At 35.3% G+C, this 26,654-nt stretch overlaps 3 protein-coding genes across 8 annotated transcripts in view; 2 read left to right on the forward strand and 1 right to left on the reverse strand.

The window, feature by feature from the left end:
* The window catches only part of LOC103040561 (aldo-keto reductase family 1 member B1), a 74,243-nt gene extending 63,512 nt beyond the window's left edge, over window positions 1–10,731 (reverse strand). For 3 of the 4 annotated variants that reach the window (XM_049475025.1, XM_049475024.1, XM_049475023.1), the window contains exons 1-9: window positions 10,583–10,731; window positions 7,350–7,517; window positions 7,155–7,271; window positions 6,989–7,066; window positions 5,977–6,099; window positions 5,266–5,372; window positions 5,006–5,087; window positions 2,208–2,291; window positions 2,018–2,100 (exon numbers count right to left, since the gene is read on the reverse strand). In XM_049475025.1, the coding sequence (XP_049330982.1) occupies window positions 2,018–2,100; window positions 2,208–2,291; window positions 5,006–5,087; window positions 5,266–5,372; window positions 5,977–6,099; window positions 6,989–7,066; window positions 7,155–7,271; window positions 7,350–7,517; window positions 10,583–10,651 (911 nt within the window). In that variant the 5' untranslated portion in view covers window positions 10,652–10,731. Of the gene's footprint in view, window positions 1–1,794; window positions 1,932–2,017; window positions 2,101–2,207; window positions 2,292–5,005; window positions 5,088–5,265; window positions 5,373–5,976; window positions 6,100–6,988; window positions 7,067–7,154; window positions 7,272–7,349; window positions 7,518–10,582 lie in introns of those variants that run through there. The other variant, XM_022671738.2, reaches the window with a different exon arrangement.
* A 3,982-nt stretch (window positions 10,732–14,713) lies between these two features.
* On the forward strand, window positions 14,714–17,595 carry stmp1 (short transmembrane mitochondrial protein 1). Its single transcript, XM_007230676.4, has 3 exons — window positions 14,714–14,869; window positions 15,909–15,962; window positions 16,496–17,595. The coding sequence occupies exons 1-3, from the start codon at window positions 14,855–14,857 to the stop codon at window positions 16,565–16,567; spliced, it is 141 nt and encodes a 46-aa protein (XP_007230738.1). The 5' UTR covers window positions 14,714–14,854; the 3' UTR covers window positions 16,568–17,595.
* A 1,270-nt stretch (window positions 17,596–18,865) lies between these two features.
* On the forward strand, window positions 18,866–26,238 carry golt1ba (golgi transport 1Ba). Of its 3 annotated transcripts, none has more exons than XR_002650213.2 (6): window positions 18,866–19,004; window positions 21,066–21,157; window positions 21,573–21,745; window positions 22,489–22,570; window positions 23,417–23,490; window positions 25,609–26,238. XR_002650213.2 is itself a non-coding variant. In XM_022671742.2 (6 exons), the coding sequence occupies exons 1-5, from the start codon at window positions 18,980–18,982 to the stop codon at window positions 23,423–23,425; spliced, it is 381 nt and encodes a 126-aa protein (XP_022527463.2). In that variant the 5' UTR covers window positions 18,866–18,979; the 3' UTR covers window positions 23,426–23,452; window positions 25,609–26,238. The 3 variants fall into 3 exon arrangements, 2 of the variants coding, with proteins under 2 accessions (XP_022527463.2, XP_022527462.2); XM_022671742.2 differs by having other exon boundaries at window positions 23,417–23,452; XM_022671741.2 differs by lacking the exon at window positions 23,417–23,490.
* The last annotated feature ends 416 nt before the right edge of the window (window positions 26,239–26,654 follow it).

Raw genomic sequence — 26,654 nt, forward strand, 5'->3', positions numbered from 1 at the left:
AGCAGATGACATGTCTCTCCAAATCATCACGGATTGGTGGAAACTTCACACTAGACCTCCAGTGTCTCTGATCCCTTGATTTACTTTAAATGAAATGTAAAATGTACTGATGATCAGTGATGGTTTGGAGAGACATGTCTGTCATCTGCTGGTGTTGATCCACTGTGTTTTATTATCAAGTCTAAAGTCAGTGCAGTTTTGTTTTCCCACAAAATCTTACAGCACTTCATATCTTACAGCTTCCCTCTGCTGAAAACAACATTTATGAAGATGTGGATTTCATTTTCCAGCAGGATTTGGCACACTGCCCACACTGCGTATCAAAAGTATCAATTGGTCTTATATAATATTAAAATTTTCTGAGACACTGATTTTTTGGGTTTTCATTGGCTGTAAGCTTTAAAATCATCAACAATAAAATAATTTAAACACTTAAAATAGATCACTCTGTGTGTAATACATCTGTATAATATATATGATTCATATATTTGACTCAATTACTGAAATATAGTAAGTTTTCAATGATATTCTAATTTTTTGCGCCTGTATGTATAAAGTCATAACTAGAGAATGCTTGTTTTTTTCTTATTGTTGTAGAGCTTTGATGAAACTGCATGACTCTATGCACAGAGAGCAGTGGATATTATTATCGTCAAGGAAAAGCAATGGTGTTAAAGGAAACACTGCCACCTACTGGATTTATTTTAAGAAGAAAAGAAGGAACACACAAAATATGAGTGCAGGCTACTCTGAATCTAATGTCATATTTTTTTACTCTCTTTAATATAATAATGTCTTTGAATGAGTATATTAGTTCGTTTGTTAAATACTATGTTTATATTGAGGTTAATACTGTAATCTGCTGTAGTTTCTAGCATGTTGTCTTAATTCAGTTGTTATATTCCATTTGTATTTATTATTTATCAACTGTGTATATTAACACTGTATATGAATACATTTGTGCTTACATGTGTGGGTGAGTGCATCAGTTATATATTGTCATTTTTATGTGTCAAACCACTTAATGGCATGAAATACAAAAGAGACAAAACATCAATAGAAAAACAGACATATATAGACAATAAATACTGTAGTCAATTACAAAAACAACAACTAACAAAAAAAAAGTTGAAACATAAAACGACAAACATTAAATTTATACAATGACACAACTGCATTGGATATGTGATTGGACAAAAATAATTAGAGTGGCATAAGGTCACTCAAAAGTAGTGTGTAAAACTGGTGGAGGAGAACATGCAGAGATGCATTAAACTATGAGTAAAAATCAGGGTTTTTCCATCAAAAATGATTTCTGAACTCTTCCTTACATAAAACATTAGTGCTGTTGTTTCTAATTGAGTAAACTATTTTTTTTTGCATTATTTGATGTCTGAACTCACTGTTTTTTTTTCTTAAAACAAAAAAAGTTCATTTTTCTTAAACATATACCTATAAAAATTACATTTTGAGAACCTGTTAATTTTGAAGTAAGTCATGATAGGTGGCCAGTCATTCTATCAAATATACTTTATATATTTATCAGCTCTCTCACAAAAACATTCATAAAACCGTATATTCTGTTTATATATAACTGATATAACCTGAACACATAAAACAGTTTTTCATTCATGCTGTTACAGTTAAGTAAGATTGTGGCTAAGGAGCTTAAAAGATTAAATTTTAGTTAAATGCTTTTAAACAATGAACGAGTTCAATAATCAAACCCATTAACAGAAATAAAATTTTATAAAATATAGTTATAGCATAATGATTAGAATAATAGAATTAGAATAGTTTTAACAGATATTTTATTGTAAAAATATACACTTGTGGTATATTGCAGTATGAAAGGAATGTTTTGGTTGTGTTGGGGAAGGGCTGAAGCTCAGTATTCTGCGTTCAGAGGGAAGTCCTTGTGCTTGGTAGCCCTAAATAAAAATAAAAATTAAGATTGTCATTAAAATAGGGCGCTGTAAACAGATCATATCAAAAACCACATTCTCTCCTGACTCACCACTCCATAGGAAGTATTCTCCAGTTCCTGTTGAAGCTCAGAATGGTGTTCATCTCTTCATTATTCAGCTTAAAATCAAACACCTGTATCAAAAACAAACCCAGAATATTTAAAAACATGATATAGAGGATATTTATTTGATGTGAAAGTACATGTGCATTACCCACGCTACTTAATCCAACATTATTACCTGTAGATTTTCTTTGATTCTTCCAGGATTAGCGGATTTGGGAATAGCCGCAACATTCCGGTCAACGTGGAACCGGATCAGAACCTGATAACAAGAGCAGAATCATGGAGAATTAGCATGTTAGAATTGAGAGTTTGATTTTGAGTTCCATAATAAAAGTTTAAATAGTTATAAATACTTGAAAAGTGCATTTTCTAAAGGAAACACAGGATGGTTTCACAGGTAAAATGGATTCCACCGGTCGCTATGGTATCCCAGGTCATGGTATGATGTTAAGTGTTTGCTACTGTGTTGCTAAGTGGTTGCTATGGGTGGTTGCTGTGGTGTTGCTTAGTGGTAGTTAAGGTGTTGCTATTGTCTCAATGCTGGATACTATAATGTTGCTATGTGTTTGATTGGTGGTTACTAAGATGTTGCTATGCTATGTGTGCTGGCTGCTATATTGTTGCTAAGTGTTTGATTGGTGGTTACGAAGATGTTGCTATGCTATCTGTGCTGGCTGCTATAGTGTTGCTAAGTGGTTGCTTGGTGATTGCTAAGGTGTTGCTATAATACTTTGGTAGGTGCTGTGGTGTTGCTAAGTGGTTGCTAATGTGTTGCCATAGTTGTCGTGATGGTTGCTGGGGTGTTGCTAAGTGGTTGCTAAGGTGTTGCTATGGTATCCTTGTTGGCTGCTATAGTTTTGCTAAGTGGTTGCCTGGTGGTCGCTAAGGTGTTGCTATCGCATCCATGCTGGCTGCTATAGTGTTGCTAAGTGGTTGCTGGGTGGTTGCTGAGGTGTTATTATGTTTCTGTGGTGGTTGCTGTGTTTTGGTAAGTGGTTGCTTGGTGGTTGCTAAGGTGTTGCCATAGTAGTCGTGGTGGTTGCTGTGGTGTTGCTAAGTGGTTGCTAAGGTGTTGCTATGGTATCCATGCTGGCTGCTATAGTGTTGCTAAGTGGTTGCTGAGGTAAATTTACTTTACCTCTGTAAATTTACATATCTAGTCCCTAATTTGTATAGTTACCCAGAATGCACTTTTTTGGATCGGTAGCAACAGAAGCAGCAGACTTTGGAGTAGATCCCTGGAGGCTAATTGCCTGTAATAGCATTTTATTACAGATGCTATTGAGGAAAAACAAAGACACACATATAAGCACTTTTGATATTGTGCTTATAAACACTTATAAAAACTTCAATCTTTGTTTTATAAAACATAAAAAAATATATGTTTTAAAAACTACATTGATAGGGAAAGGCGTGTTGAAGGTGAATATCAGGAAATTGTCATTATCTTTGTCAACAGCAGATTATCAATCTTAAAGCTCTGGACTGGAGAACCGTATAGGTTCTTATAGACCACCAAGAAACCATGTGACCCTACAAGCCCAAAGCCCTTATTAGGAAAGTGTGTGTTAAAGTCTACATTCCATAACAACATCCATACATTCCTCCTATTGCCATTTAGGGTCATAAAATGTATGGCTGAGTAAGAGCTATATATAGGTAATATATACACTTGTGGCCATGACTGAGACTTTACAAACTGACCTGCCTTTTTCTGTGCATAGCAGTTAATAAAACGAAATATATAGGTCTAAATATGTATGCTTGGTGTCATTATAAATACATTTTAAACAAGTTTCCCCAACTTAACAGGGCAAATACTATTAAACAACGTTTATACTGATAATATGCAAGTGCAAGGTTTATGGAACCTCAGCTAATCGTCATCATGTTTCATCACATGATTGCAGGCTCATTTATTTTCGATAAGACTATATAAAGAATAAATAATACTGATTAATAATTAACAATTAACCCATTTGTGGTGTTCGGGTCTGTGGGACCCGTTTTCATTTTTCATCAAATGATACTAAAAAAATATTTTTCTAACTCAAACTCATTGGCATTGGCTCATTGTTTGTGGAAAACATATATCAAAACACATTTTCGATAAACACACACTGTACACCCCCCCCCACACACACATTTATATTACATACAGTATGTTTGGCCAAGGGCTAATAAACATTGCTTCATTTGTAAATTTGAAACTAAACAAATTTTCTACTCATATCTTGAGTTTAATTCATTTTCTTTTACATTTTATTAAAAACTAATACAAAAAAGAGTAGCACTTTTTGAAAGAAATGTAACATAAGAAAGGTAAAGGGCAAATATTAACCATGTAAGCTGTTTATATTGCTTGCAATTTAGGTGAAGCGAGCATGTGTAAAGCATTTTAATGTAGAATTGCTTAATTTTGCTGAATTAAATACAAGTAACAAAGTAAACGAGTAACAAAAATATGAACACCACACAAGGGTTAATAAGAGAAAACAGTCAAGAGTTTAAGGATTACCTTAACACTGTTATACAAGCTGTACACTACTACTACATTTTATTACAATACTTTACATTGTAATAAAATGTCATATGTAAAATAAAATATTGCAAAATATTTGCAGTTTCTAAGAAAGCATGTGAAGTCATGTACACCTTAGGAGATCCTTCATTCAGTTTGTTCAATATTAAAAACTGTTTGTGCTGCTTTCGTTGGATAATAATCACGAACCCACCTCATCCTCAGTCTAGAACTACTTTCCAGAGAACAGATGATGCTACTCTAGACCAGGCCTGGCGTTAGGCATTGTGTAAAAAGGTTAAATAGCTCTAAAGCTGTGTCCTATTCTATTGGCAATACCTCTTCACAGGGATTAGATGTGTATGTGTGTGTATGTTTGGATTTGCACATCTGTAGACATAATGCATTCATCATAAATGTTCCACTAATATGTGTGTATATAGTGTAGATACCTGAGCTGGTGATTTATTATATTTAGCAGCTATGGCCTTGATCTTTGGGTCCTCCAACAGCGAGGGATCTCCAGGCTTTGCCCTGTAGAAAAAAAGAAGCCACTTACAGTTGAGATGCATTAGAGATATGCTAACTGTGCGTTACTGCAGCGATGGGTGGGTTAATTAATGAATAACCAGATCATGTCAACAAGGTTTGTGTGCATAGAAATACCCAACCCTGTTGGTATCTGGTAAGATAAGGGTTTTATTTTTCTCACCACGGTCTGTCAGGAGAGCCAAGAGGACTGTAAGCTGTCACTGCAATACCCTTAGACTGACAGTAATCAATCAGCTTCACTTGTGTCAGATAGGGATGACACTCGATCTGAGGGAGAAATGAAAAGGAAAAGTTTTATATTGAAAAAACACAAGGATATACAGATTTGGAAAAAAATTAGAGAGCACTTCAGTTTCTGAATCAGTTTCTCTGATTTTGCTATTTATAGGTTTATGTTTGAGTAAAATGAACATTGTTGTTTTATTCTATAAACTACAGACAACATTTCTCCCAAATTACAAATACAAATATTGTCATTTAGAGCATTTATTGAAAAAAATGAGAAAAATGCTGAGCTTTCAAATAATGAAAAGAAAACAAGTTCATTTTTATAAAGTTTTAAGAGTTCAGAACTCAATATTTGGTGGAATCTTCATGCATCTTGGCATCATGTTCTCCTCCACCAGTCTTACACACTGCTTTTGGATAACTTTATGCTGCTTTACTCCTGGTGCAAAAGTTTTAGCAGTTCAGTTTGGTGGTTTGATGGCTTGTGATCATCCATCTTCCTCTTGATTATATTTCAGAGGATTTCAATTTGGTAAAATCAAAGAAATTCATAATTTTTAAGTGCTCTCTTATTTTTTTCCAGAGCTCTATATCTGTATGTTAATTTAATCAACTACAAAATACAATGTGCCAAAAAGGCTACCTGGTTGTTGACAGGTTTGTGTTTGAGGCCTGGTTTATTCAGGATGGCTTCAATCTGGAAGTGGTTGAAGTTGGAGATGCCGATGGCCTTGACCAGCCCATCGTCCACCAGCTTCTCCATTTCCTATTCAAATATATACATATGTACTTAAATGTATTTATAGAAATAATCATACATACACTACTGGTCAAAAGTCAAACCACTCCTATATTTCAGTAGTCCAGTAGCTTTAGTGCTGAGAGCACAGTTTTTTATTTTATCTTATAAGAGACTGAAACTGAGGCTTAGTCCAATCATGTTAAGCTAAGCTAATGGCTAAAGCCTTTGCCATGTGGGTCAGCCAGACGTCTTCCTGTAGCAGCAAAGTGTCTTTATTTGAAGGTGTAGGAAACAGTTCTCACCGCTCTCTGGCTTCATCTGTAATTTCTCTAAAGAAAAGACTTCTACTTTTTCTAAGTAAATCTGTCTCACACATTTAACTGCTACTCAGCTGTATATCCCCCATCAATAGTGATATCACTAGCACCTGCCTCCTCCGACACATGTGAAGTCAGACTCCGCCTCTTTTTAAACTTCTGCTGATGCTATAGCATTGCTGAGCAGCATCACAGCGCTAACGCTCGGAGGAAAGCGCAGTGACTCGGTTCTGATACATCAGCTCACAGACGCAGCCTTGTGCTGATCCATATCACCCTAGGAGTGATGAGGGGAAAGAGAGAGCACCATCTACTGTACTGTACCCACCCAGAGAGAGAGCAAGGCCAGTTGTGCTCTCTCGGGGCTCAGGCAGCTGATGGCATGCTGCATGACCGGGATTCGAACCAGCAATCTTCAGTTTTTTTCAGCCATGACAGTTTAATGCAACATTTTGTACTGTTTCTAATTACTGACAGGACCTGTAGAGCTTAAAAGACAACAATATAGTGGGGCAAAAGGAGATGTTTAAAACTTTTTGACTGGTAGTGTATATATTATCTAATGCAGAATTAGCTTCACATTGTTCTTAAATTACCTCCCACGTGTCCAGAAAGTTGCTGTCATCAGAAATGCATTGGCCCTCAGCATCAAGAGGAAAAATCTCATTGGAAGGCTGCAGATTGAGATACAGCATTCATTATTGTGCACAAACAATAATATTTACATGTTTTATATGAGAATTATCTACTTATTAACAGTACCGTGAAGCCCATAGGCATATGCATCAGGTAGAGATCCACGTAGTCCAGCATTAGGTCTTTCAGGGCTTTCTCACAGGCTTCTCTAACCAAATGTCTCTGATGGCATGTGCACCATAGCTGGAAATATTAAATATGTAAAAGACGGCAGCAAAAATACTCCAGGTACATCATGCAGAGACTATGTATGGTGCTTACCTTGGTGACAATGAAAAGGTCCTCTCGTTTCACGACTCCTTGGTCAATCATTGCACGAATAGCAGTTCCAACCTCTTTCTCATTCTCGTAAACAACTGCTCCATCAATGTGACGATAACCAGCCAGGATCGCTGTTTTTACAGCTTCTTCTACCTGCCCTGGGATGGACTGTGGGAAGACGACACATTCATTTTAAAGGTTTGCATTTAAGGTGGAAAATGAAGTGCATGAGCTTAAAAATGAAGATTCTAGAAGTTCTAGAGAAAGGAAGCAAAGGAAGCAGCCCAAAAAACTACTAATACTTGATTATGTTACTTAAGTAGATGTAGGGGTGGGCAATATTATATCATATACAATATATCGTGACACAGAAATATCATGATATTAAAAATACATATTGTGATAATAGAGATGTTCTGTCTTAAAAGTAGTCTATGTGAAGCTTTAGGTGTATTTATTGTATAATTGTTTTAGTTTGCAGTTTATATGCATGCACTAAATATTCTGTAATATTATTTGCTGCATTATACTATTTAATGCTATATTATTTATTTTGCCACATTATGATTATACTGTTATACTATTATACTATATTCCTATTATATTATATATTATTATTATTTATTCCTCCTATTTTAGTTTTATATCTATATCACCAAGTATATCGTTATCGAAAATCAAAATATATATATATATCAAAAATACCCTGAAATATCGTGATATTATATTAGAGCCATGTCGCCCACCCCTAAGTAGAAGTTAAGGTTATCCTTACTTTACTAAAGTAATTATTTTAAAATTTTCACACAATTATCTGAACTTTCAACATTTTAATAAAAATCACCTTGTTACTCCTATTTCATTTCAGCTCGTTTTTAATTCCGGCTTTTCATCGTTCAAAAAAATAAAACCCTGATCCAGATAAATCTCTCCATCTAGATAGAGTGAATCTGATTGTGATTGGATGTAAAGAAGTATAAACATATACCATTCCGACTCCCTATTGATTTATACTTTATACCTGCAGACGTATGTAGCCTAGTATGAAGATGATCCGTGCAGAGACTCAAGAGAACTCCAGACAAACTCCAGTCCAGCTAAAGCTTAATATCTTTAATAGATTTACATTCTTCTGTATGTTCTGTAAAATGCACTTATTTCCATATATGATAACACATATGCAGCTGAATCAGATAGAAGCCTAGTGCATCCCAAATTATATTATCAACATTAATATTTTAATATAACATTATAGTCATTATATAATAATAATCAAAAAGCGGCACTGCATGTCAACAGTAGTATATAACACTAGTATTATACAACTTACTATCACTACTATTTATTTGTGTCTCAATGAATCAGTCATACAACGTCCCTCGGTTCCAAGTCTCTCGGAAATGTGCATATGTATGAAGCACATGCAAAACAGAGAGGTTTCTGATTGGCCTGTTCTCTACAAAGAGTCTGTGAGTCAGCCAATCAGTGTTTTTCCCCTCCTGGATGGGATGCATTCAGGAGCATCATGGCTCCCATCAAAACTCATTTCACCTCAGACTACTATAAAGTATATCCATGTCTGGTAAAAGCTGTACTGTTTGAAATAGTAATTTTAGCATTGGCAAAGGAGGACTAAATGTTTGCAAAAGGCATGTTGAGGTGAGTTAATGTGACATATATATATAAATATATGTCCATATATAAGTCCAGGTCTGGGGGTACCACCCTGAAATTAAGTTTTACAACTTGGGATGTCTGCATGCACACAGTACTGTCCAACTTCTATCTGTGCGTGTGTTCTTCACATGATGGTGTTTGGATGTGAAAATACAGTGTAATTTGTTATCAGCTGGTTTTGCTAACAATGCTAACTCTTTCCTTTTCCCCAGATAACACTCCCCCTCACCCCATGATGCTCTGAACCCTGAAAGTGTTTACAGTTTTAGGACTGAACCAGACTGTTGATAGACTCAGTCACAGATAGTCACTTTCTAAACATCCAGTTTCCTGATTCCTGACAGCAATATATTAACACAGGGGTCAAGGACGCCACGGTTTTACACAACAATGGAAGGAAATAAATGTAATCAACAACAGAGAGTTTTGGTACCAAGGAGAACAGTGGAAATCATTCTGTGGGACTGAAATTAAAGGTAAATTTGAATGTTGTCATGATAATAATATAATTCTAGGTCATGATGACAAATTGTGTCTCAATGATACAAGCAGGAAATAAGAAAAGAGCATTGGGGAGAGCATACACTTTAAACAAAAAAACAACAGAAATCGCTAGTATAAATCTGTTGCACACCATACTACATGAATGCATGCATTTAACTGGAATTTAGGATAACATCTGGTAACATTTTTTAAATTAATGCTTAATTCAGATAGAGTAAAGCTGACCTATGCAATTATTTATTTGATATGGATAGCAAAATGCAATGTAATTTGACTTGTCCCAATACATTCATATTAAAACTACCGGTAATTGCATTAAAAAAGCTGCTGCTGTTAAAAAGTCATCTACAAACATTTTAAAGAGAATAAAAGCGAGAAATAAAGAAAGCATTGTCTTTGCGTAACCAGCATCAACTCTTCTACAACAATGCATGCAAACTTTTTCATTTTTATTGTTTAACCCTTAACTATGGCATAATGTTGCTCTCATGCAACAAACCACAATTTTGGATTATTAAACCTTTCCAAATATCTATATTTAATGTAATGTTACATGGAATATCCAGGTCCAATAAACTGAAGCGTACAAGTCGGTATTAAATAAAAATATTTACAGTATACAGCTCTGGAAAAATGCAGAGACCACTTCAGTTTCTGAATCAGTTTCTCTAAACCCAATCCAGATGGTTTGGGGTGAGCTGGAGCACAGAGTGAAGAAGACAAAGGGGCAACAAGTGCTAATAAACACCTCTGGGAACTCCTTCATTCCTTCAAGACTGTTGGAAAACCTTCAAAATTTCAGGTGGCCACCTCTTGAAGCTCATTGAGAGAATGATGCCAAGAGTGTGCAAAGCAGTAATCAGAGCAAAGGGCGGCTATTTTAAAGAAACTAGAATATAAAACATGCTTTTTTCTGTTATTTTACATTTTTACGTAAAGCTCCACGTGTTCATTCATAGTTTTGATGCTTCAGTGAGAATCTACAAAATAAGCAGTATACATATTTTTTTATATTTGCACAGTAAATGAAACTGCAATTCAATTTCTCTCACCTTCCAGGTCCCCAGTCCTATAATGGGCATCTGAGCTCCAGTGCTGAGGGTGATGGTGGCCGTGGCCATGATGAAGAAGCTCCTCTGTTCTCAGCAGCTCTACAGTGGAAGATCTCAGCAGCTCAGACACTCCACTAAAGATCTTAATGTTATGTAACACAGGAAACTCCCTATAGAGAAAACACCAGCATGATGATTTGATTGGCCAGGCCATGAACTGACCCTTACCCACTGAAGCCTGGAGCTGAGGGGGAGGAGTCAGCTCTGCTAAACCATGCAATCAGTCAAAAGTGGGCTGAACTTTGTGTGAACTTCAGTTTAGAGACTGATTTTTATCAGTCAGAGGAATGAGGAGAGCTGGAACACACTGAAAACTGTTCATGTAAAGCAGGGGTGTCCAAACATTTTTTGTTGGGGGCCAGAAGGAGAAATATATTTGAAGTCACAGGCCACACTCCGTAATGAAACAACTAATGAAATATACCACTTTAAATAATACATTTTTCCTGATTATTTCATTTACACACCATTTTACTTGACTTACTATCTATCTTTGACAGTGTTGTGTAAACTAAGATTTTTCAAATTGATGTTTAATTTCATGATGTCTCTTAATATTAAACTCCTTAATTACGGCTTTGCCCCGTTTTTCTGCACTAGAAATGCGCACTCTCTCCGCTTTTAGACTCTTTGGCCCGTTTTTCTGCGCTAGAAATGCGCACTCTCTCCGCTTTTAGACTCTTTGGCCCGTTTTTCTGCGCTAGAAATGCGCACTCTCTCCGCTTTTAGACTCTTTGGCCCGTTTTTCTGCTCTAGAAATGCGCACTCTCTCCGTTTTTAGAATCTTTGGCCCGTTTCTGACACCTAGCGTTCAAACTTTGAATCTCACATTATAAAAACCTGCTTAACAGCGGGACAACTTTCATTCTATTTCTAAAATACCTCGCGGGCCGCTCCAAAAAAGGAAACGGGCCGCAAATGGCCCGAGGGCCGTAGTTTGGACACCCCTGCTGTAAAGACTTTAAATAGGAGTGAATATTTCTATTTGTATTTCTAAGTCACATCAGTCTTTTTTATAATTTTATAATGTCATTGCACCGTGCACTTTGCTCTGTTAATTATTTAATGACCATTAGCAACATCTACTGCACTGCTCCATTTACAGATATATCTTTATCTTGTATAGCAAGTTTTTACAGCCTTATTAATATGAACTTTTTGTTTTCTTTGCATTATTTGAGGTCTGAAAGCTCTGCATCTTTTTTGTTATTTCAGTCATTTCTCATTTTCTGTAAATAAATGCTCTAAATGAGAATATTTTTATTTGTAATTTGGGAGAAATGTTGTCTGTAGTTTATAGAATAAAACAACAATGTTCATTTTACTCAAACATAAACCTAAAAATAGTAAAATCAGAGAAACTGATTCAGAAACTGAAGTGGTCTCTTTGTTTTTTCCAGAGATGTATCAGTCTTAAAAGCCATTTTTTTCTAGTTTATAATACTATTTTTTGGGATCCTCTTACATAAACCTAATTCTAATACTCTAATATTATTTTGCACCAAATAAAACTGAATAATAATGGTTCTAAAGGGCCACAAAAGGGATGTGAACATCTAGAGAGAATAGAGAAAATACAGCTGCCTGAGAAAAAAAGAGATTTTACATAATCTAGTGCTTCCTAAGAGGCTGGAATATCTCGCCTGTGATGAGTTTACATTCCTTCCTGATAAACTAAAACAGATGCCTGAAATTCAGTCGAGTGTACGTCCCTGATGTTTACAGCCTGGATCTCGTCTTCGAATCTGTCTGATTCAGCTCACAGGCTGATTAATAATCCTGAGGAGTCCTGTCAGGACTTTGGAACACAGAATAACACTGCCTGGTTCTGAAAAACCAGATGCAGAAAAGCAGATTCAGACACATCTACTCATTTGAGAGGCCTGCCTCCTTTCTTTTAGAACGAGCATCTCAGACTGCCTTCATTGAGCTCACAGTTCAGCCTGAAAAAACAGCAGCAAAGTGGATTCTTCCATTGGATATCGATTTTAACTGCAGTTAAGACATCTGTCTTACACACTGTACATAGGGTTTGCATGCGTAGCAACTTGAGACTCTACGTAAAGCCCTTTTGCAGCTTTATACAATAGCAATTTCATGGAGCACGGAGCGACAGCTACTGGATCACCTCAGACCTCCGTACACATCAGACTTCTAATACCACTTTGAGTCATGCGGCATGCAGAGAAGTTCTTTGACAACACTCCATATAATGGATAATATATTACTGCTCTTCCCCTGTATTTTATAAGTTTCTCTAAAACCACAAAAAGATAAAAAACAAAACTTTGTAAACCCTATTTACTGAAGAATAACTAAATTGTATAGATACTTTTTCTTTGCTTTAAGCAATAGAATTTTTATTCTACTTTCTAAAATTAAAGGAGTATCAATAGCAGTGCTAGCGAATCTGTTGCCAAGAACTTGTTTAATGTATAAAAAATGAAATATACAGGTGAGTTAAGCATTTAGTAATTAATTAAGTAATTAATTACTATTTTTAATTTGAGGTTTTGGCTCCCTCTAGCGGTTCACTGTAATTTTCTGATAAAACGGTGGAGATAGTACGAAGTGGGCAGTCTCTCCATAAAAAAGCTTTGGCTCACCAGTGAATTAGCTCACAGTAGCAGTTATACTAGCAAATCTGATGCCAAGAACTGTATAAAAATTAAATATACAGCTACGTTTTTTTTGTTTTTTCCTCTCAAAAATAAAAAACAAAAAATATATATCCAGGGCAAGTAATTAATTACTTTTTTATATATATATTTTGGCTCCCTCTAGCGGTTCACCATAATTTTCTCAAATAACGGGGGAGATAGGAGAAAGTGGGCAGTCTCTCCATAAAACAGCTCTGACTCACCAGTTAATTAACTCACAGTAGCAGTAATACTAGCAAATCTGATGCCAAAAACTGTACAAAAAGGAAATATACAGGTAAGATTTTTTAAAAAGAGGAAGTGGGCAGTCTCTCTATAAACCAGCTCTGGCTCAGCTCACAGTACCAATAACGCTAGCAAATCTGTTTCCTGTCGTTTACCGTATAAAACTAAAATATACAGTTCTGTTTTTATTTTTGCTTTTTATGGATGTAGTTTACTATACTATCAAAAAATATATATATACGCTGGTCAAGTAGTTTACTTTACAGTTTACTATTTTTACTAGTTTTAATTTGAGTTTTTGGCTCCCTCTAGCGGCTCACTGAATTTTTTATTATGATTATTATTATTATTATTATTTTTGCTTTTTATGGATAAACTTTATTATATTCCCAAAAATGTTAAAAGTATAATTTGTGTTTTTAGCCGTTTAGCTCCATGTACTCCAATTAATTTTTGGGCTCTCCTTTGCGGGCTCCCTGCAAACTAACTGTAATTTTCTGATAAAAAACGGAGGATATAATTAATGCTAGCGCTTTTACTGTTTTCTGTGGAGAAACTGACAAATACATGTATCTTTCCTTTACTATTTTAGCTAAATATACTTATAAATCTGATTTCTAAAATTAAAGGAATATACTGGACAAGTGGTGATTTACTATTTTTAATTTATGTTTATAGCGATTAGCTCCATTTACTCCCATTCATTTTTGGGCTCACTCGCGGGCTCCCTCTAGCGGTTCACTGTAATTTTCTGATATAACAGCAGGAAGGAAGTGAGCAGTCTCTCTATAAAACAGCTGTGGCTCACCAGTCAATCAGCTCACAATAGCATTAACGCTAACGCTTTTACTGTTTAAACCCTGTTTACTATAGAGAAAATGATAAATACAGGTATGCATTTTGTTTGCTTTGTTATTTTAGTAAAATACATCATTCCACTTTCTAAAATTAAAGGAATATTTTTACCAAGTGGTTAATTACCATTTTTAATTTGGGTTTTTAGCTGTTTAGCTCTATTTACCCCAATTCATTTGCGCTCTCTCGCGAGCGCCCTCTAGCGGTTCACTGTAATTTTTCACTATAAAGGGTAGATAGGAAGTGGACAGTCTCTCTATAAACCTGATATCTGGTCAAACGTCCATTCGTTCACATCTCAGACTGGGACTTTTATTTTGAAATTATGGGGCACCGGGAGCTGATGACACTGTACTTTCCGTGATCACAACAGTTGTGTGAAGCAGGCTGTATTTTTCCGCTGGTCATCCGTCGTTTACCGGCCCAGTTTCTCCTTTATTCGCTGTTTTATTTTATATTCGAGTGTTTAAACATGATGCAGTTCATAGTGAGTATCATTTACTGTAAAATAAGTCAGTATTTTAGTGTAAACGATCATTAACTTTAGCGTTTTATCCTGTGAGATCAAATTAATTTTTTAACTTTAATTTTACATGTTGGCTAATCTGTTTACAGTTAGATAAACCAGGGAGAAAAATGCTGTAATTATTATTTACCTTAATATAGAGTTTGTTAACGAACTAAACGAACATATTGACGTAGACCGTGTGAAGTGAATGTTTGTTGTAGTAAAATGTGTTGTAGCTGAGCTTAAGGCTAAGTTATTTAGGATACAGTGTTGATTGAAAGTTTGTGAACCCTTTAAAATGTTCTATATTTCTAAATAAATATAATTTAAAACATCAACAGATTCCTAAAAGTAGATTTACAGATACTAAGAGGCTGGAAAAGATCACTCCAAGGCATGTAATAGTGTAATAGTTGGCAGGGTCACAAAGGACCCCAGGGGAACTTCTAAGCAACTGAAGGCCCCTCTCATATTAAAAAAAAAAGCGGAAGATGTTTTAGGTTATAATTATGCAGAAAATTCTAAAGGCATATCTATATTTCCACATTTAAAAATAGGTAAAGAGAACCAAGTTAAACAACTGAGGAAAATATACTTGTACTTGTTCATTTATGTATTGTGGAAAACCATTCAATATTACAATAAAATATTTATGAGTAACAAAAGTATGTGAATCTCTAGGATTAGCAGTTAGTTTGAAGATGAAAATAGAATCAGGTGTATTTTTTTATATCAATGGGATGTGTATCATTGCACAAATTAAGTAACTTTCCTAGGACCTCAAAAAAAAAAAAAAAACCAGAATAAGAACCTTATCTAATCTGTGAAACATGGTGGCGGTAGTATTATGGATTGGGCCTGTCTTGCTTAACCTAGGCCAGGATGGACATTTTTGCCTCATTTGTTTAACTGGCTTCTCTTTATCTACTTTTAAATAATGTAGCTATTTTTATATAGCTATATTTTCATGTCTTTTTAAAGCACTAATAACATTTTCTCTGCTCTTTTTGTTTTGCAGGTTGGATTCACTTTGGGGAATGTGCTCGGGATGTATCTGGCACAGAATTACGAGGTTAATTAACAAACTACTTAACTACAAATTCTTTATTTTTTAGTCAATTAAATTCTACTGTATAACATAGATTTGGTTTAATAGTTACTGAGATATAAAACTGTAAGTGGGACATTTTTATAGCTTTAATCACAATTTGAGAAAAATGCCTATGGTAAAACTATAGCTATTTTATAGCATTTTTTATATTGATTGCCTCAATCATCTTATCAGATTTTTTTGGTGATTTTTGTTTAATTGTACAATTTTTTAACACTCTTGACACACATTTGATTAAAAACAAGGAGTATATTTAAAACAGTAAATGTTTTTTTTATTTATATATTTTATTTATATTTGTATACCACCTGATGGGTCAGACTTGACCCACACCTGAGTGTAGATATATTTTTCGCATTCTCTCTATTTACAGGATGTACTCAAAATAAAGCGTGATAATTATTTCGATTTCTATGTTCCCATTAGATTTGTTTTTTTTTCATGTTTTTAAATAGTCTTATACTCTTTTTTTCCGTTTTTGCTCCACACTGAAGGTTCCCAACATTTCGAAGAAAATTGAGGCCTTTAAAAAAGACGTGGAAGCGAGGAAGAAGCCCCCAGAGTGACGATGCTGGAAGAACTGAGTGGAAAAAACGAGAAATTATAATGGAAACATGGACATATTTGGAAAAACAGCACACGTATTTTAGATCCTAATTGCTGACTTTGTTCTGTGCTTAGGAAGCTTAGGTTTCTAATCTCAGTTCAGACGTAAGTTGTCGACCAGTGCCTAAATAAAAAAGAAGATGGAGATTTAATGTTTGAGGTTTATATATTTTGCAGTACTATTTAGCACTTTTATTGGTTAAAAATAAAAAAAAGTGTTTGATGTGACCTTTATGATATTTCGTTACATGATAAAAACTGATATGTTTATTTGATTTGTATGAAAATTATGATGTTATTTGCTTATCATTTTGGATTTTAAGTTACAAATTAAGCTTTCTCTTGGACTAAAATGTCTTTAAAAGTTGTTTTAATGTAAAATACACACTTTTTGTGTTCTAATAATCACTCCTTAACAGCTGTCTTGCCTATAAATGAGTACAAATCATAGCTGTCCAATGAAAAAGATGCATTTATAAAAGAGCAGAAAAGTTATACGAGAGAGATAAAACCTTCTCAACTTTCAGTAAAAGTCGATGTAAAAGGAGTTTTTTCTGTAATTTTGTTAAATTTCTATTGATCTTTTCTTTAAAAAAAACGCAGAACACAGTGTAAAGGATAGTTTTTATTGGACAGCGATGATATTAAGCCTTATAATTTGTATTCTTCATCTACTACTCATAAAGGTTCACCTCACGCAGATGTGTCCTCACTGCTGCCTTGTTTTGAGTTGTATTGCCATTGATCCCTGAATTGAAATGCCCAGAATAGCTAAAGACATCATTAACTCATTCAGTCCCTGAGTGGGTTAATCCTTTATATCCTCTTAATGGAATTCGGGTCCAAGTCTTGACCTAATCTACTCCTACTCCTATTATTACTTGATAAATATACCGTATTGATTCATTATTAGCACTGGAAATAAAATAAACAAAGACATTGTAGTGACCATGTAATATATATCAATAAAATTCCAGTTTGGAACATATTTTGTCTTTTTACTGTCTGGTATTTAACCAAAACTGTAAATATTGATAATGATATGGATATTGATTGTTCTACTTATTTTCACAATTATGTGTAACATCACTGTGTTATTTGTAGGTTGTGATTGTGATTGTAGGTTTTTAAAGAGGACTGGTTAAGAGTTTTATCTTTTGACTCTGTCAGGTATGAACCTCAAATAATTCCATAAACTAGTTACACTTAACATTTAGAACACAGTATCTGCTTATTTCTTATTTTTTGCCATTTCACATTTTCCCCAATGGACTATAATAATTGATACCATATTATCTGTGAGTTAAAATACACATACATTGTATAGGATGTACTTTATTTACACAGAAATGCCAAATCTGTAAGTATACATGATAATTCCTTTCGGTCATATAAACACTTTTGTTTTGGGAAATTTCTAAAGTAAATCTGTAATATCTATAGATTGTTTTTCACAGGAAAAAGTGGCTGAAAATGAAACCCCTGCTGAATTAAACCGTAAAAGCAAGAAAATTCTTTAGTAAATTATTTTTTATAGATTATTTAAACGTTTCTCTAGAGCACCTCACATGATATCTGTAATAAAGATATTTTTTAATACTTTAAAAAGGTGCAGTTTGCATTAAGAATATAAAAAGGTTTATTGAATAAAAGGCCAGCTATGATCATGACCAACAGGTGGCAGTGTTACAATATTTTGGTCTTTAAAATGATAAATTACATGATTTCCGCTATTAAGGGATTTTCATATTCACAAACTGTGGCGAAAAAAATATGTTTTGATTTTAAAAATGATAAATTGTATGATTTCTGATATTAGGGAAATTTCATATGCTCTATTTCAAAACCTAAAGATATAAAAAACTTATAATCATTCTGCTTATATATTTTTTTAATAATAAGAAGGCATTAAAAAATAATATGATAAATGAATGACCTTATAACATAATGCATTTTTACCTATATATTTTTTATGTTTATGTATATATATTTGTATATATTTACATGCAAGTATGTACCTTTGTTTCTTAAATGTAATGTTTTTACATTTGTATCCCATGTTTGACTATTTTTTTTAAATTAATATAAAAATATATATGGTTATACTCGTGTTTTAACCGCTAATAAGCAGGGAGTAGGGAGCCATACGGTCACAAACAAGCACTGATTTACAGCTAGTGCACTAGTTAGTGTGACACACTGCGGTTTGGGACGCGCCCAAAAGGACTTTGGCCAGAAAGTTGTGTGTGTTCTGCGCATGCGCACAGAGCGCAAGACGTGGACACTCCTGTGACAGCTGCTGCTGCTGCTGCTGTAGTTATTTAGTTAACGTTATAAATAAGGGATTTTATAGTTTCTCCTCCGGCTTCAGGATGATCTCTCTCACTGACTCTCAGAGTAAGATTAATATTAATTAAGATTAATATCTCCTGCTGTTTATAAATACATTATTATACAGGAGCAGATAGCATTGTGTTGCTATAAAACTGTAAACAGAAGCTAATGACTAACATTAGCGTCAGTAGCTCAGACAGTTACCTAGCTAACTAACACAGCTTTATTCCTAATTAATTCAGTTCAGTTTAATTCAGATTTATTAATACAGCGTTTTTTTACAACTAATTATTATCACAGAGCAGCTTTACAGAGAGAGATAGCTACGGGTCCAAGCCTCTAATGAGTAACATCACAGTGATATTTAGTGATAATAATGTCAGGAAACTTATTCTGCTTGTCCTCCTGTTCTCCTCCTTCTCATTTCCTCCAGCTTCTTTCCTCCTCCTTATTTCCTCCTGCTTCTTTCCTCCTGCTTCTTTCCTCCTCCTTATTTCCTCCTACTTTTTCCTCCTTATTTCCTCCTGCTTCTTTCCTCCTGCTTCTTTCCTCCTCCTTATTTCCTCCTACTTTTTCCTCCTTATTTCCTCCTGCTTCTTTCCTCCTCCTTATTTCATCATGCTCCTCTCCTCCTTATTTCATCATGCTCCTCTCCTCCTTATTTCCTCCTGCTTCTTTCCTCCTCCTTATTTCATCATGCTCCTCTCCTCCTTATTTCCCCCTGCTTCTTTCCTCCTCCTTATTTCATCATGCTCCTCTCTTCCTTATTTCCTCCTGCTTCTTTCTTCCTCCTTATTTCATCATGCTCCTCTCCTCCTTATTTCCTCCTGCTTCTTTCCTCCTTTTTACCTCCTGCTCCTCCTCATTTCCACATTTTCCTTTTCTCTTGCTCCTCTCCTCCTCCTTTACTTTCCTCCTCCTTCTTTCCTTCTGCTCCTCTCCTCATTCTGCTTTTCCTCCTGCTCATCTTGTCCTCCTTCGCCCCTTCTATTTTCCTCCTCCTCCTCTCCTCCTCATTTCCTCCTGCTCCTTTCCTCCTTATTTTTCTTTCCTCCTCCTTCTTTCCTTCTGCTCCTGTCATCATTCTCCCTCCTCTCTCCTCCTTATGTCCACCTTTTCTTTTCCTCCTCCTCATTTCCTTCTGCTCCTCTACTCCTTTCCTTTTTCTCCTTCTTCTCTCCTCTCTTCCTTTCCTCTTGCTCCTATTCGTATTTCCTTCTGCTCCTCTCTTCCTTTCCTCAAGCTCCTTTCCGCCTCCTTATTTTCTTCCGCTCCCCTTGTTCTCTTCCATTTCTCGTCCTCCTCTCCTCCTGCTCCTCTTATCCTAATTTCCATCTGATCCCCTCCTCCTCCTTCTTTCCTCCTGCTTCTCTTTATCTCCTTCCCATTTCCATTGTTTCCTTTTCTTCTGCTCCTCAACCTCTTATTTCCTCCTGCTCCTCTTCTCCTCCTTTCCACCTATTCCTTTTTTCCTGCACCTCTCCTCCTCCTTTTCTTTTCTCTTCCTTCTTTCCTCTGATCCTCTCCTCCTCCCCCATTTCTCCTGCTCATCTCCTCTTCATTTCCTCTTTTCCATTTCCTCTTGCTCTGTCACTTCCTTGAGAGGAGCTGGAGGAATGGAGAGATAACAGTAATAATTGGGGGACAATGTGACAACTGATCCCTTTTAATAGGATATTGATTACTGATGCACTCAGCCAATCACAACGCTCGCTTTTAGCTCACCTCTATCACTGCCCAGCCAATCACAGCTGCTGCAAGCAGCCATCTTTTTTATATTGTGTTTATATGTGTATATGATATGTTTGCCTTGTCTTGTGTTATCAGTATGAAGTTGAAGTATGAACTATTTTGCTGATAGTTGTTTTTTTTGGCTAGTGATGATGTAAAAGACTAAATTAAGGAATAGACTGAATGATCAGATTACATAAAATTGAAAACATCTACATTTATGATAAATAATTGTGTCCACTGCCTTAACTGAGTGTGTAAAGAGAGTTGTGTGTTCTCTGTATAGTAAACACAGATCTGTTGTGTGGGTCATATGACTGTAAAAGGAAAGCTGAGCAGGGTTGTTTTGCATTTGTTAAACTGGTTTATGATTAACTTATTTTTACTCTACAGAAATTGGGATGGGTTTAACAGGATTCGGGGTGTTTTTCCTATTCTTCGGGATGATTCTGTTTTTCGACAAAGCACTCCTCGCTATCGGGAATGTAAGTGCCTGTGCATTTTAATAATAAATGTATGTTGCTGTATGACTGTCGATTATTGTGAAAACTGCTGAGCCAGTGGGAAAGGTTTTCCGTTAGCTTCCTTGAGAAATGTGCAGATTGTATTTTAGAATATTACATATACAGCTCTAGAAAAAAATAAGAGAGCACTTAAATACTATGAGTTTCTTTGATTTTACCAAATTGAAAACCTCTGTAATATAATCAAGAGGAAGATGGATGATCACAAACCATCAAACCACCAAACTATCAAACTGAACTGCTTGAATTTTATCCAAAAAAAAGTTATCCAAAAGCAGTGTGTAAGACTGGTGAAGGAGAATTCTCCTAGGCTCTAGATATACGTCTAGTTTCTTCATTATTTCCTCCACACTCAATTTTTTCTTTCTCTCTGCAGATCCTGTTTGTGGTGGGCCTAGCGTTTGTCATTGGCCTGGAGAGGACGTTCAGATTCTTCTTCCAGAAGATAAAAGCCACCAGCTTCTTCCTTGGGGGAGTCTTCGTAGTGCTGATTGGGTGGCCGATTGTGGGATTGGTTCTAGAGTTTTATGGCTTTTTACTTTTGTTCAGGTGAAGATCATATTCTGTGAACTGTATTGCTATTTTCTACATCTTTAATCAATGTTCATTGCTATCTTACACCCTGCCAACAGTCTATTTTCACGCCTTGAGCCTGTATCATGTAAACAAATAGCAGCAGTACTTGTGAATATATCTACACTGATGGGCGTGGTGGTCTGATTATGAAATGAGGTGTGTTCAGGTACATTTCTGGAGTTTTGCTTGTTTATCTTGGTAACAGAAAACACAGGAGCTCCACTGACTGATTAAAACCCTGACAACAGTCAACAATACAACGTACACCCCCACGTATTACACACACATGAACACACAGCAGCACAAACTCAACTTTTACATCAACAATAAACAGAATAGTAAATAAAATAACATTGCTGTTCCCGTAAATGAGCTGCTGGAGCTCCTTCACAGCGTCAACCAGCAGCTCAGTTTCCTCTGCTGAGAAGAGTTTGTTGGACACGTCCAGGTAGCTGCACCGTTACAATAGCAATCCACCAAAGACAGAGCTCACCTGATCTACTCTTAAAGGGAATGATGAGCGAGAGACTCTCTGATTGGTTTCTGATTTCACGTTATGCCCAAAATTAACCACACCCATCATTAATTAAAAGAATTAGTTCATGCTTTTATCAAATTTTGAGACGCTCAAAGTGTACTTTTCCTGCCGTTACGATAGCAAAGACACACTTTTTTTCCACATTTTTTAATTCTGTTTCATTTCTCTTTGTGTGAAGGGGTTTCTTTCCAGTGGTTATTGGCTTCATCAGAAGGATACCTGTTCTTGGATATTTGTTAAATCTGCCCTTCATTAGTGGGGTAAGTTAAGCATATGCACTACAGAGTGTTTCTACATCTACTTCTACTACTACTTCACTAATTCTGTCTAACTGCATTAAATTTGGTGTGTTTCATTTAGATGCATTCAAGAAAAGATTTACTTGCCTGTCATTGCATAACATTAATTAAAATAGAAACCTCAGTCTATGCTTTGCATTTGCACTGGCAGTTAACACACAGTGTATTTTAAAAGGCACTCGCATTAAAACACAAATTAAAAACTCTCTATTTTCTGAAACTATTATGTGTAGCTGTTGTTAAATATTGTTTACGATGTTCCATTCACTCCTATATATATATATAGTTCCAGCTCACTATCATTCTAACATCCATTTAAATAATATTCAATAATATTTGTAGGAGTTCAGGCCAGCCAATCAGAGCAGAGCTCATGAACTGTATATTAGTTAAGGTGCAGAAACAAAAACTGTTTATTTAGAGTGTTAAAGGGATGTTGGGAAATGATGATAATGTAAAATAATTATTATTTTTGTCTCTGTTTACAATGGAAAGCACTACTATATATGCAACAGATTATGAATCATGAGCACTGCACATAATATGTCTATTATTATACATAATAACAACAATAACAACAACATGTTATTATTGTTAGTAGTAGTATTTGCTCAGTAGATAGCTCAACATTTGTGTACACACACACAGAGAAACTAACCATTGTCTGGGCTGCTATTCAAATGGTTCTTATTATAGTCCTGTGTATAACCATTGCTTTACTAAAGAACACCTTAAGAAACCCTTAATAAAGGATGTTCTGACACAATGCAAGTGTCTGTGATTGAATGTGTCTTTGTTTTCTTCAAGCCTTCGTGAGGCTGAGAGGACTGTCAGCATTACTTGGTCAGTTTCTGCTGCTTTCTCCCCCCCTCCCCCTGCATGTGAGCATGATGATCTGAACCTGTATGAAAGGCTGTTTCTGCTTTATTCTGTTTATATGTAATTATATCTGATGCTAAACTCTATTATGACAGTGTTCAGTGCACCTGACCGGCGGCAACAGATTATGGGAAAGGTTCAAGGCACTTGTGGGCAGGTTCTGTAATTATTTAAGCTTTATTTGTACAGGATTAGTTTCTCAGGGGGACGTCTGGTAAAAAATATTTTACACTTCTACTCAGTGATGTGCAATATGACGATAAATATTGTGGGGACGATTGAAAAAAAGCGTCTATTGTGCTACTTACCTTCTATCCTCCCTATCGTTTCTACAGTAATTTCATCAATTATTAATGCAAATATATAAAGTAGGCTACAATGAAATGTATTGGCGTAATCACTTTGCATAAACTTGGTTTATATAAGTAATAAAGCTTCATAATGTGGTTTTGCGACGTGACGCTGCTTTACGTTATTAAACTCATGAGAGCTGAACAATGGAGAAGCATTGTTCTTTTAAAAAAAAATGAGCTACTGCATCTACCTCATCTGTTTTTATTTGATACATATATATTGCTGCAATAAAAGGTAGTACTTCTCATTTGTGATAGTTTGGTTTAATGTCACTTTGAAATAAAGTTGGAAAAAAAGTGAGCAATGATATTATTTTGTCATATTTTTCAAAGAATAACTGAAAACATACTTAAATGTGGTATATCATGATATATATCATTATCGTGGTATAAAAAAGTGAGAACTATTGAGTTTTTTTAGGCTTGTTTTCTCGGTCACATGACATCATCACAGCGTTCAGTAGCTCCTCCATTTCCACTCGCTGTTGTGTTTTTTTTTTCGTGGATCTCCGTGGAAACGCCCAAGCACCCAAAGTATACAGTAATTACGGTGCGCAGCAGTGGACAAATAGCTATTTTATTAATTTATGAAACGCGAGGAGACGAAATTCAGAGATGTGCGTCCGGACGGGACTAAAATTACCGGAGGAGCACGGAGTTCAGAGAAAAACAGTAGATAATTCAGCCTGTAATTTTTTATCTCAGAGGACGTCTGAGAAAAACACGTACATGATCGTTCTGGACGGGAATAAAATCACAGAGGATAAAAACCACCATAAAAGAGAGAAATTTACCCCAGAACCCCCTGAGATACTAATCCCGTCCGGATAGGGATTTAGGAAATTTTAAGAAACTATAAGTGGTATTAACAAGGGCTTGCAAAAGTATTCATACTTTTTGAAAGTTTATAATTTATCATTTTTTTCACCTTACAACCACAATAAACTTAAACTTAAATGTGTTTTATTGAGATTTCTAAGTGAGTGAAATTTTTTTATGAAATAAATATCTGAAAAGTAGTGTGATGTGCAAAAATGTTAATCACCCTTTACTCTGTGAAAGCCCTAAATAAAATCTAGTGCAATCAATCGGCTTCAGAAGTCTTAACTCAGTAAAATAAATACAGCTGTTCTGTGAAGACCTCAGTTGTTTATTAGTGAACACTAGTGAACAAACAGCATCATAAAGACCAAGACGGAACTCACCAGACAAGTCAGAGATAAGAAGAGAGAGAAGAGATGGAGAAGAAGTTAAAAGCAAGGTTAGGTTATAAAAACACATCCCAAGCTTTCAGCATCACCAGAAGCACTGTTTCTCAATCTGTAATTCAAAAATGAAGCAAATAGTATACTACAACTGTTTCTACAAAACCTAGCAAGACACGCCCATGGTCACTCTGGAGGAGCTGCAGAGATCCACAGCTCAGGAGGGAGAATCTGGAAAGGGAGGCTGAAAACTTTTGCATGTCACAATTTTTTAAGATTCTTTTTTTTTAAATAAAAACTTTAAAAATCACAATTATGTGCTACTTTGTGTTGGTCTATCACTTAAAATCTCAATAAAATCCTCATATTTTTGTGGTTATAAGGTGACAAAATGTGATAAAGTGAAAATTAATACTTTTGCAAGACCCTGTAGGTCCTGTTGAATTATTTATTGTGTTTTATATATAATTTACCCTCTCTTTTGTATTCAAGCAAAACAAAGACTGACACTAATCCAATTGTTAATTTGCTAAATATTGTTTCTTTTTATTCTGTTTTTCAGTATGTGGACACAATGGGAGAGAGCGACACCATGGTATAATGGAAACTGCACTTGTCGTACTTTTTATTTATGATGGATCTTCTAAAATAGCTTTAACCCCCAAATGGTCAAAGACTCTTTTTATCATCAGATGTACAGATCTTTGAGATGTTTCAGCCAAAGGGAAATATTAAATTGTGTGCTTATTTTTTCCCTGACTCGAGGCCAAATGAACTTTATGTTGGAATTAATGGACGAGGAAAGTTGTGGATCTACATCACAAGGGCTTTCATTGCTTTATCCCCTACAAAAACATCCAGAACGCTCACTGTAAACTTCTTTATTTTAATGGAGGGACATTCGGCTGAATGGACATGCTCTTCACTGATTTCTAAAGCAGAATCTGGATTTATCGGTTATGTTGAAGGGCGTTCCACCTCTCATCATGAACTGCTTGGTTTGCTGTGTTCAGGCACTGTGTGCCGGATGTGGCAGGTACAGGCCGTGTCTCTGAGTGAGCCGAGCGAGTTAATCATATTTAAAACAGAGTAATTCTTTTTATTTTTTATTTTTAAGTTGAGCTGCTATTGAGTAACGGTTCAACTGCACAACACTTTGTAAATACAGATTTAAAATAAAACGAAAAACTGGTGTTTGTGTCTTTAATCCCATTTAGTTAATAAACATAATGTGAATAAAATGTCATAAAAGCATTAACACCCACAATTGACAACACAGTGGGCGCTAATGATCATAATTGCGATGTCTGGCTAGAATTGCGCTGACAAAAATCTCATATTCCAATGATTAGCACTAGAGTTAAGAGGATAATGTAATTAAGAATTAACAGAAGCTCATATTTCACTACTTAGCACTGGAGTTATGACAATAATGTAGCTAACAAGTAGCAAAAGCTTATAGTTGACTAATAAGCACTACAGTTATGAGGATAATGCGGCTAAAAAGTAAAATAAGCTCATATTCCAATGATTAGCACTAGAGTTAGTAATAAGTGATAGAAGCTCATATTTGACTAACTAGCACTAGAGCTATGGGGATAATTTAGC

This window comes from Astyanax mexicanus, chromosome 2 (assembly GCF_023375975.1).
Source record: "Astyanax mexicanus isolate ESR-SI-001 chromosome 2, AstMex3_surface, whole genome shotgun sequence".
NCBI classification, from domain to species: Eukaryota; Metazoa; Chordata; class Actinopteri; order Characiformes; family Acestrorhamphidae; genus Astyanax; species Astyanax mexicanus.

Bases quoted from the DNA above. Each gene is read 5' to 3' on its own strand.
- stmp1 (XM_007230676.4), top strand. The intron at 15,963-16,495 runs GTTAATTAACAA...TCCACACTGAAG, and splicing joins ATCTGGCACAGAATTACGAG to GTTCCCAACATTTCGAAGAA.
- golt1ba (XM_022671741.2), top strand. From the start codon at position 18,980: ATGATCTCTCTCACTGACTCTCAGA. The intron at 19,005-21,065 runs GTAAGATTAATA...TTTACTCTACAG, and splicing joins CTCTCTCACTGACTCTCAGA to AAATTGGGATGGGTTTAACA. The intron at 21,158-21,572 runs GTAAGTGCCTGT...TTCTCTCTGCAG, and splicing joins CACTCCTCGCTATCGGGAAT to ATCCTGTTTGTGGTGGGCCT.